The sequence below is a fragment of the Dromiciops gliroides genome, chromosome 4 (genome assembly GCF_019393635.1).
Source record: "Dromiciops gliroides isolate mDroGli1 chromosome 4, mDroGli1.pri, whole genome shotgun sequence".
Lineage (NCBI taxonomy): Eukaryota > Metazoa > Chordata > Mammalia > Microbiotheria > Microbiotheriidae > Dromiciops > Dromiciops gliroides.
In genome coordinates, this window is record NC_057864.1 from 466653797 (window position 1) to 466665824 (window position 12028).

At 46.7% G+C, this 12028-nt stretch overlaps 1 protein-coding gene across 1 annotated transcript in view; it reads right to left on the bottom strand.

Annotated features, from left to right (window-relative positions):
* SMG6 (SMG6 nonsense mediated mRNA decay factor) overlaps nt 1–12028 on the bottom strand; it is a 179535-nt gene that overhangs the window by 132873 nt on the left and 34634 nt on the right. The window contains exon 9 of the mRNA XM_044003043.1: nt 1750–1811. Within this exon, the coding sequence (XP_043858978.1) occupies nt 1750–1811 (62 nt within the window). The remainder of the gene's footprint in view (nt 1–1749; nt 1812–12028) is intronic.

Here is a 12028-nt window from a genome sequence, read left to right on the forward strand (position 1 = left end):
CTAGAGATGAGCCACTCTCACTAAATTTAGTGAGGCTGGTCCTTGTGAATCCCTGTGTGTTGCTGGGGCCATCCTTGAGGCCCTTCCTGTTGGGGAGGGTCGGCCAAAGCCCAAGTTCCATTAGCAGAGTTTCTGAAGACCTCAGGTCAGCTTCACACCACGAGCAGCTATCAGTGTAGTATTTAACTGTAAGATGTCTGTGCATTCACATGTGTAAGGATACACACACCGAGTGCCTTCATCCCAACCACCGTAGGGGAGCTGGGGCACTACCAGTCTCTCTATTTGGTAGATGAGAATTCCCTGCACTGGCTCTACTTCTGGAGCAGAGTCTGGAGGCCAGTCCTTGCACCAGATTCCCTGGAACTCAGAAGTCAATCCCATACTCTTTCTATGGCACTGTGCACTCTCACCAACTGTGAGAAGCCTAGAACCTCCGGGAAGCCTGCCCCTCGGCCCTCCTCTCCAATCCCCATTCAGTCCCTAAGGAATGCTTGGGACTAACAAAGTTCTCAATCAGTTCTCCACAAAATTTATGATGACAAAATAGCCATTTTTATAGTGCTTTAAGGTTCCCAAAATTCTTCACAATCAAGATCTCCTTTGATCCTCACAACCACCCTGGGAGATGAGTGCTGTTATTGTCCCCATTTTAGAGATGAGGAAACTGAGGTAGAGATAAAGGGACTTGCCCAGGTTCACAAAGCTAGGGACGGTCTGCATTCAAATCCAGCCCTCTATCTACTGCATCAACTGGCTGCCTTTATTAAATGCTACTATGTGCCAGGAGTTGTGCTAAGTCCTAGGGGTACAAAGAAAAAGTGAATAGGGGTCCCTGCCCTCAGAGAGCTTACATTCAAATGGCAGAGAGAAGTATCTAAACGGTATATACAAGATACATGGAGAATAGATACAAAGTAATCTTCAAGGGGAATCTATAGCTATTAAGTGTGGCTTTGCAATGACTCATTTGTAAAACTAGGAAATCTGGTCTTCTAAATCAGTGTTCAAAAGACAACAAATGAACCGAATTCAAGGCAGCAAACATTTACTTAGCACCTACCACATGTAAGGAATAGTGAAATAGTGGAGGCTTGGGACCAAGGCTGTGCATTTACATGCATGTCAATTCACTGTGGACTGGGAGACCATTAAGATAGAGCTGCTATATTTACTGGTGGTGCAGAAAGCTGACCAAAGGGTGAAGGGGCATGGGTCAGAGGGACATGGAGGAAAGGAAATGTCAATGTTCTCTTTGAGAGAAAACCAGCGAACAGTTTCTCCCCAAGGAGGACCCCTGGCAAGAGCAGCCGGGGATTCAGCACGAAAGCCCCAGGGTTCTCACTAGAGCCCAAGCACGTGCACAGAATGAACAGGAAGATAGAGGGGAGAGAAGAGGAACAGAGGGTGAAGCAGGAGCAGGAGGTGGGAAGAGGTCAGGGAGGAAAGGCAGACAGCCTATGGGAGAGCACATCTGAGCAAGGAAGAGGAGGGAAAATAGGAAAAAGAAAGAGAAGGGGAGAGGGTGGGAGGACAGAGAGATGGAGAGAAGAGAGAGCCCACTACTGCCTCCCTCACTGCGGCAGCCCAGCAGGAGAGGGACTGAGAGGAAGGAGGAACAGAAGGTGGGGGCCTCTAAGAATTCACACCCTGTGCCCTCAGTTCCAAACACAGTCTAGTTGCTAACAATATTAAATTCCAAAAAGACTTGTAATGTAGGAAAATAAAATAAACATCCTGCACACTTACCCAATCCGGGTAAACAGCTTCCCATGGGCATGGAGAAAACTGAGGATGAACCTTTTGTTCAGCTGCATGGGAAAAAGAGAGAGGAGAAAACAATTAAATTCTCCCCAGTTTCCTGTTACTGAATAGAGTCCCAAGTGACACAATAACCTGGCCAGGGTGTGAGGGGTGGGCACTGGGGATGGGAACCAAATGGACATGCCCAGACTCTCACACAGATCCAAGGCACATGCCCAACAGCTGCAGCACTGGGAGCCAAAGGTGACATCAGGCTTAGCGAGACGACAGCACCCTCTGCTGGCAGCTGTCCCCGTGTGCAGGGACTAAAACGGATGTACTCAGGGCATGAAATGAAATCAGACAGAAAAATGCCAAAGAGAAAGGTCCTGAACTGTACAAAGAGGAAGAAGAAGCTTTCAGGGACTTTTTTTTGAGGGGGTGATGGTTCCTTCACCCTCTAAGTGGTAGCTATTCACCTTTGCCAACAATGAAGGAAATGTTGCCATTTGGGGAGTCCTAGCCTCAGAGGAACCCCTATTTCTGAGATGTTTTCTATTCCTTTGAAAAGAGCAGGAACATTCTGTTTCAAGAAATAATAATTTCCACTTTTATGGTATTTTAAAGGTTTACAAAGCACTTTCCCAATACCCTCTCGTTTGAGGGTGCCAGTTCAGAGTAGTTTCCACAGCTGTTCTGATCCCCATTTCACAGATGAGGAAACAAAGACAGGGTAGGTGTGTATTTTCTATGAGAATTTCTGGTAGAAGGAAGAACTTCAGGAGACAGGAGAATCTGAGGAGTATCAACCGACTCAGTGAGAGGCTGGCCAGGAGAAATGATCCACTGAATGCCTGCACCCACCAGGGCTATTTCCAAATCCGTCTCCCATTAACTGGAGAAAGATGCCTCATGTGGCAGACATGTCACATTCAAAGGGTACTGTCAGAGCTCATGGACATTTGTAGACTCCCCCTGCACTCCCAAGAGATTCTTGTTTTGGGAGTGGGGACAGGATCTGCTATCTAGACCCAGCCTCATCACTGAGAGGAGAGGATACAGGTCAGTTCCAGCATCCATACCCTAAAACAACTCTGCAGTCTAGTATCTGTTAGTCTAAGCAGCAATGACACTATTAGCTGGAGGGAGCACTGGAAGGGAGGAGAAGATGTGGGGTCATACAGGTGGCTGATGCTGATGCTGACAGCCAGGGCATAGGCTGAGCTGGCTTTCCAACTGCAATCAGCTGCCTCTGAGGCAGACAGAACCTGTGGAAGAGGAATCCTTCAAAGGCACAGGCCTTTGGCCTTATTTTTGAACGTCTTTAGGAAAGGCTAAACCTGCTATGATTGTTCCCCTGTTGACACAACTAGGGTTTTACTATTCTTTTCCAGTTCTGATGACAGAACAAATGAGATTACATTAAAGGGGAGAATTTCACTCCCATGAAGCTTTTCTATTTTTTAACAGTTAATATGAATTCCAATAGCCTACTAGAGTGTGATCCTGAGGACCGCAGCACTAGAGGCAGAGAAGGAGGCGTTATAAAAGCCTGGGTCCAGCAGCTAGGTGGTGTAGTGGATAAAGCACTGGCCCTGGAGTCAGGAGGACCTGAGTTCAAATCCAACCTCAGACACTTAACAATTACTAGCTGTGTGACCCTGGGCAAGTCACTTAACCCTCACTGCCCCGCAGAAAGAAAGAAAGAAAAAAAGAAAGAAAGAAAGAAAGAAAGAAAGAAAGAAAGAAAGAAAGAAAGAAAGAAAGAAATAAAGAAAGAAAGAAAGAAAGAAAGAAAGAAAGAAAGACAGACAGCCTGGGTCCAAATCCTGTTGGAAGATCACAGGCAAACAACCTGCCTAAGCCTCAATTTGCTCGTATGCAAAGTGAATACAACACCTGGCTGTCTGTAATGTGCTTTGCAAGTGTTACAGCACTGTTTCTTATCATCTCCATCAATTCACTAAAACATAATGAACCTGTTTCCCTATCCAGCAAAGACTTGAGTTTGTACTCCTCTTTCCTTGTCATGTGCGATCTACAGAGAAGAATACAGGCATAGGAAGGGCAGCTAGATGGCGCAGTGGGTAGAGCACCGGCCCTGGATTCAGGAGTACCTGAGTTCAAATCTGGCCTCAGACACTTTACTAGCTGTGTGACCCTGGGCAAGTCACTTAACCCCAATTGCCTCACCAAAAAACAAAAAAAAAGAATACAGGCATAGGAGACCTGGGTTCAAGCTCCAACTCTGCCATAAACTAGCCGTGCGCGTTGGAGCAACACATCACCGAACCGTGTTCTCAGCTTTGGCATCTATCTGTTGGGGATCATGTGGCTGGGCTTCCCTGTGCCAAAGGGTCATGAGGACAAAACCCCTCTGTCAAGAAGCAGGCCTGTTGAGTGAGTGCAGGTGCCTGCAGAGAGCCACAGGCAGGAATGTGATGCTTGAGGAGGAAGACGGAATTCACAAAATAGAGTCGAAGGCACTTTTCTGGGGCCCATGCCACTGATCTCATGGGTTCAGCAAGCTCCCAGTGAGGAAACTCGCTCTCAATCCATATCAATCAGCAGTTATTCTGCCACTTCCGTGGGCAGTGTTCCATAGGGCACTGATGAGTTAAGTGGCTTGGTCACAAAAGCAGGGTCAGAGGCCAGCTCTCTCCCCACCACATACTACCTGCCCTTTATTATGTGATGGGTATAATTCCCTATACCCAACCAAAGAAATCCTTAAGAAAGGCAGTGTGGGAAAGGGAAAGGGCAGGTTTGGGAATCAGAGGACCTGGGTCTGAATCCAGCTCTGCTCCTCATTACCTGGGGGTGACCTAAATAAAGTACATCATTCTCCTTCCCCAGGCCTTAGTTTCCCCATTTAGAAAATGAGAGGGTTGGTGGAGATGACCGCTGAGGTCCCTTCTAAGCCTTGAGCTGGGATCTATGAATTTTCACAATAACTTTCAAGTTACTCTGGGAACTCAGTATCAAAAAAGGAAGCTTGAAGTGAATCTCCAGCTAGCTGTCTGACCTTCCTCATGCAAGTTTTCTTTCATGTGTGGAGCACATACTGGCAAACCAAAGCCAGGGCCTCCAACTCAGTGGGTACGAGGCTGTCCAATGAGCTCATCCTCCGAGAAATGGACAGCCCTGCAGTTGCGCCAAAACTCTCTGTGTCACAAAAGGCCTGAAGAGGTTCTGAGTCACGGGTCAGCACAGTTCAATTTTCTCAAAGACAGATTATTTCTTGAATACCCTCATCTGTGTGAAGTTGTTAGGCAAGATATGGAAATGAAATCTGGAAGACAGGTTTCTCAACCTTAAGGGGCTCACACCCTAGAGTCCCAGGCAAGTCATCTTGGCAGTCAAAGTGCCAGGCCCCCCATGCATCTCATTTCCAATTGAGAGAGGAAGAGGTTATGGAGGAGGTGGAATCTAAAGTGGGCTAGGAATGAAAAAGGAACCCAGCATAAACACAACTAGCATTTAATCGTTGTTCTGCAAATACCTATTTTGATATGGCTTCTTCCATCACTCAAGGCAAAATTCACAGACTAGCTGGTCACTTTGATGACAGTCTGATGAACTGGTGGCACTGCAGCCACAACAGCTCAAACTCCTTTGCTTTGCTCAATGGGGCACAATGAGACTAATGACCTGTCAACTTCTGTCTCTTCACAAGAACTGCTCAGGGTGAGATGACAGCGCAATGACTTGTATTTAAGCATGAGCTCCAATGGAGATGGGCCTGAGTCATGTGTGTTGCAACATGCCTCCTGCCATTAAAGGCCCCCCTGACGCCGTGGCAGCTGCAAGTCTTGTATGAAATCTTGGTTTACTTCCTATGACTTTATTAGCTCTGCCACTTAAGATTTCTGACTAGAGAGAAATCAGCCTAAATGTCACATCAGCAGTCACCACTGCAGAGTTCAGGTGCCAGGGGGATCTTGGAGAAACTGACATCTCACAGACTGAAGGCTTCCTGGTGTAAACCCATCTTTATGTGAAGAGACAACAAATTCATATTCCATCCTTTGGGGAAAAGAGGATAATACAGTGGAAAGAAGGGCAGGAGACCGGGTTTCTCAGTCCTAGATCTGCTGCTGAATGCCCTAACAACCACTTGATCTGGAAGCAGAAGATATCTCAGAGACCACCCATGAGACAAGTGTGGGAAGACTAGGCGCACTGTATTGGGCTTCAGTTTTTAAAGCTCTCTTCCAGCTCAGTCACATAGGTGTTGATTGTCTACAATGGACAGAGGACTGGGCTCTACAGGTCTCTCACTCGAGGCCCCCATGTCCCTCCCAGTCCCAAGGGGAGCACCCCACTCCACCTCAGAGTCAGGACTTGTCTTGACTCTCAAGCCTGAGGGCTGCAGCAGTTTGCTCCCAAGGCCACTTGGTGGGCAGCCTCAGGACAGGTCTTCTGCAGAGCCACCAGCTGCATGGCCCCAGCAGGATCCTTCCCAGCCTGCCCAGGAGTCAAGGACAGAAGGCAGGCAGGCAGGCAGGCATGCAGGCAGGCTCTCATCCCCCAGTCTAACAAGTTCAGCACTTGAAGGTAAACAGAAAGCCAGAGTTCACCCAGAGGGCAGCCCTGCCTGCTCTGACTAGGCTGCTCTCTGAATGACTCTCACTTCTGACTCACCTCACCACCCAATCCCTGGGAACTGGGCTGCCCATCTGCCCAATAGTGATGTTACACAGAGCGGCTGGGGGCAGCGTGTGCCTCAAGACAGCAGGAGGAGAAGGGGGAAGAGGAGACCCCTGCAGCCTGCCCTGCCCTGCCCTGGCTCACATGGGCCATCCCAGGGCTGCCTTCTGTGCGGGCACAAAGCACCAAGGCCACCTGAGCTGCCTTCCTTTCTAGCCCACTAACTACATCCTTCTGCTCTTGGTTCCTATTCTGGGGGCCCGGTCAGGAAGAGCCCTTCAAAAACGGCTCTCCAACTTATGCCCCTCACTCTTGGTCCAAGGAAAGGATGGGAGGAGGGGAGGGGAGCAAGGACAGGAGGAAACAAGCATTTATGAAGTGCCTACCATGTGCTAGGGGCTATGCTAAGCACCGTTTAACAATCTCATCTTATTTATCTCCACAACAATCCTAGGACGTTATTATTATGCCCATTTAACAACTGAGAAAACTGAGACAAACTGAGGTTAGTGATTGCCCAGGGTCACAGCCAAATCCAAGCTCTGCCTCCGTGATGGAAGAAATGTTTTGGTTCCAGACGCAAGCAATCACCAAGAAGTGCAATGCCCTGCTAGGCTTGCCCAACAAAAGCCATCAGTTGCAGACATCTGGGTGCCAGAGAATCACCCGACGGGTTCCCAAGCACGCAGGGATGGGTGTTGCAGCATCCTCCCTTAGGTCCCAACACAAGCCACAGTCGAAGAACAGGGAGAAGGAGACCCACGGGAACTCGGGATAGGGTGGGCCAGGCAGCTCTCTTACTCTGGGGACGTGGGGCATCTAGCTGTAGCCATCACATGTACGGGCAAACAGCCTGACCCTCCGATCTACCTGTAGGCACCAGACTGCTCTGAGATGTAGATTCACTTGGGGGGTGCTGGCTGGTACTGGATCCATCATAGAATCATTTAATATTAGTATCAAATAAGATAATACATGTAAATTAAGTAATTGGCCAACCCTGAAGTGCTAGGCAGATGTTAGCAATTATCCTCACAGGTTGTTTCTAAGAGTATTTGGAACACTGCACTTCAACTAGCTTCAACTAGGAAACTTGCCGACTGAAGATTCCTGCCCTAAGTCTAAGACAATGGCTTAAGCCCATTTCTCAGATGCTGCTGAGGACACTTTGCTTCCCCAGAGGAAAGTGAAGGGGAAGTCCTGGAGGACTCCAAGTGACAAGACAACAAACAACAGACAGCTCAGCGGTCAGCTGTAACCAGCTGAACCCAAGTGAGAAAGGCCAACAGACTCAAGTAGGTGGTCACAGCCCCGGGATGACCTCAGCTGACCTAACTCAAGCCAACGGGATCTAACCAACATAGAATTCCAGCATCAGTCAGGAAAGGGGAAGAGACCAAGGATGAGTAAGACAAGGTTCTTGCCAAAGTTCAATGCCAATCAGCATCTCTCAAGAAACACCCAGCAAACAGTGATGTAAAGGAAAGGCTTCAGGAGGTGAGGGACAGTGGGTGCATGCCCATGCTTTGCCTCTAAGGGCATCCGTGTGGTCCAGAAAAAGAAACACCAGGTCCAACTCCACCCCTGACCACATGGCATCAACATGGCCTCTCAGAAAAAGAAGTGGTATCTAAGACCCCTTCAACTCCCACTTTGCCCTGAGCCAGGGAACACCTCATGGAAGCATCACCAGTGTGTAGGGAGAGGTCCGGCACCCCTGACAGGCAAGCCTCTGCTTAAACAAGGCACCAAATAAGGGAAAGATTCTGGCTCATCAACTTGTAGGAAAACTGTTTCACGTTAAAAATGGTGACTTCAGGGTTGGAAGGGAAGCTCTGTGTCTGTTCTTCATCAGGGGAGGAAGAGGCTGCCTGTAGGGCAGCGACTGCAGAGGCCTAGTGGGCTTCGACAACAAACCAGCACTCCCATAGCTGGTGTGTGTGGCCTGGACAACCGGAGGGGTCCAGCAGAAACCACAAGGCAGATGTCTCCAACCTGGGGACAGGCATGGACCTTCTTGTGTATCTGCTTGGCAAACACCTGTTGGCTCCGACCTAACAGCCCTGAGCAGCGTCCTGCAGAAGCCACGGCCACCCGGGGATGGGACTTGGGCACTACGGTGGCTGCATTTCTCACATTCGAATGATCTTACTTCTTACCTGGGTGGCTAGTTTGTGTCTTTCCCCATCTCATCCTTGCTTAAGTTCTCATCCCTGTATAGTCTAGCACTCTTTATAGCTAACTTGTCATTCTATCTCAGCAAGAGCAATGAGCACCCTTTCCCCATTTTCTTTGTGCTTTTTTGTTGAGCTTTTGTTTTTATATCACCTTCATTTCCAAATATATCCCTGTCACTTATAAGGAACAAAAATGAAAGAAAAAAATGCAGTTCAGTAAAACCATCCAAACACATCAACTGAATCTGAAAGGATATTCAATGCTGCACACCCACAGTCCCCTACCTCTGCAAAAGAGTGAGGGAGGTGGGTTTTTCTGTCCCTTTTTCTTTTTTTTCCTTTTTTTTGGTTTTTGGTTTTTGGGGGGCAATGAAGGTTAAGTGATTTGCCCAGAGTCACACATGCTAGTAAAGTGTTTGAGGCCGGATTTGAACTCAGGGCCTCCTGAATCCAGGGCCGGTGCTTTATCCACTGCACCACCTAGGTGCCCTCCATCCCTTTTTCTAGATCATTATAGTTACAAACAAGGAAACATATCTTAGAAGGACAAGGAAACTCCAACAACAAATCCTAAGAGTTTAACAGAGAAAGCCCAAGAATCCCTATGGAATCTCAGTGGCTCAGGATGGGATAAGCACTAAGCCACATGGAAAAACTACAACTTAAAGATAAAAAAGGAAAAGGAAGAAACAGAAACCTGCTGAAGAGAAGCGGTCTCATTACCAGCTTCTTCCTCAAAAACACCCATTTATTAGGTACCCAGGAAGGCTTCTGCTTGTTGTTTGAACACTTTCACACTTATGGTATGAAAGTAATGGCATCTAAAGCCTTTGGCAGTCCCTTCATGTGAAGGATCAATAGTGACTGAAACACTCTCTGTTGCCCATCCTCATTCTGCAGACAAACACTTGGAATAATTTGGAAATCGAGGCCTCTTGATTCCTCCTTAAAATTCCAAATGACAGTATTTCAGGGGACCATAGTGGTTATCACATACAACTATTAATGTTTAACCTAACCTTTGGAGATTTTGTCACTTAAAAATACTTTAACAGCCATACAGCTCATGTTGGAAAACCTGCCAAAGAAACTCCTCGGTGGAGGCATCATCGTGCCATCACTTGCTTCATAAATAAGTTTCTAGTTGCCCATAGAACTGTGGCACAAATTAGCTTCTAAGAGCAGAAACTCCATCAGCTCAGCCAAGGTGACAGTACCCTTGCCAAGAGAGTAAATGCACCAGAAAAATACAAAGGAGCAGAGGGTGTCATCCCTCAATCATTCCTCCCTCTCCCTCCCTCCCCCCCCAACATACATTTTATAAATTCTTCATCACCACTGTGTGAAAAGCAAGGGCCCAGTTTGCTACCAAAGAGCACTACATGGGGCATAACTCACTCTGGAGAAAACTGGGCTCAACCCAAAGGGCTTCTTACAGTGAGGGAAGAAATGGCCTCTGAGTGACTCATTATGGGAAATGTCTAAGGGATTCACTGTTAGTCCCTAATCCCCCTGTGCACACAGCCAGGGCAGGACACAGCCTAGCATGCCCTTTGCAGAGTAACTTCAACTTCAATGACCTCAACATTAGCTGAGGGAATTCCAACTCCACCTCTGGAGTGACTTCTCAATGGGTGAAAAGGCTTTTCAAGAGAGAAAACTGTGGTCTCTTCCTTTAGAAGACAGAAAACAATACGGGCATATAATTATGCAACTTGGAATGATGCCCCAAAAGTAAACTATGCATACATACCCTTCAACCCAGTGATGTCAATATTAGGTTAATACCCCAAAGAAATCAAAACAAGAAAAAGTACCCATGTGTACAAAAATATTTACAGCAGTTTTTTTTGGAGCGGCACAGAACTGACAACTGAGGGGGTGCCCATCAACTGGGGAATGGCTGAACAAGCTGTGGTGTGTGATTGTGAAGGAATGCTATTGTTCTGCAAGAAATGATGAGGGGTCAGTTTCAGCAAAAACCTGGGAAAACGTGTACAAATTCACACAGGGTGAAGCGAGAAGAGCCAGGAGAACAAGTGACACCAAAAACATTGGAAAGACTTTTAACAATCCAATCAGTACAATGACCGACTAAGAATCCAGAAGCCTTATGATGAAACATGGTGCCCATCTCCTAGAAGAGAAGTAATGGATTCATAGTGCAAACTGAGACATATTTTGAAAGGAGAAGGCAAGTGGGGGAGTTTGTTTTATCGGACTATATTGTGTTTTTAACAGGGGTGTAATAGGCTCTTTTTCTTTCTCAGTGAAGAGGTGGGAAGGAGAAAAGATAGACTTTCATTGATTGAAACAAGATGTGATGAAAAATGATAAAAATAGGAGATCATCCAAACAATATTACAATCAAGTCCCCTTGGGTTTTCCTGTGGATTTCAGTTTGAACACCTTCATGATGCTACTGTGAAGTGATACTCACTGTATCGAGCTTAGAGAATGCAGAGAAAGAAGGGGAATTGGGCCCAGAAAACACCTGTCTCACACTCTTTACATCTTCTCCCTTCTTCCACTACATCCTGAGCAGTGAAGAGTAGAAACCCTTGTGTTATGGAAGAAATGGTTCCTCCAGTGAAGGACTTGAAAGCCTTTAAAATCAGAGTGGGCAACACATGCAGAATTCCGCATCCAGAGTCCTTCTTCCTTCCACTTCCCTCAGTGCTCCCCACCACAAGAGGGGAGAGGGGAGCCTTCTCCTAGCTCTTTTCTTTTTTCCTTTTTTTTTTTTTTGGTGGGGCAATGAGGGTTAAATGACTTGCCCAGGGTCACACAGCTAGTAAGTTTCAAGTGCCTGAGGTTGGATTTGAACTCAGGTCCTCCTGAATCCAGGGCCAGTGCCTTATCCACTGTGCCACCTAGCTGCCCCCACCTAGCTCTTTTAATGTCATGGCCTTCAGTTGTGGCTCTTTCCATTAGCATTGTTGTAGACATCACAGATGTATCTTTTGTGGTTCTGCTCACATTCTGCATCAGTTTGTTATGTCTTCCCATGTTCCTCTGTATTCATCCCGGTCTTACATCACTTCTTACAGTATAAATAATGCTCTATTATATTCATGTACCAAAATTTGTTGAGCCATTTCCCAATCAGCAGAAATCTTTCTTGTTTCCCAGTCTTTGTTAAGTCAGATTTTGTTGCTATGTTGGGTTAGATTTGCTGAATTTTTTCCTTTGTTGTTATAAAGGCAGGGAGGGAGAGGAGGAAGGAATATAGTGGGAAATATAGGTGAAATAGGAAAGAGTCCTACCAACTATTTCCATGATACAAAACAGAGAAAAAATCCTAAAGACCAGTATCACCTAATGAATATTGATGCCAAAATATTAGACTATTGGCAAGGATAAGACACCCGCCTGTCACAAAGATGATATACTTCTCTCCCTATACTTAGCTGCAGATTCAACATAAGTTCCTACAAGATCTCACCTTATTATTTATT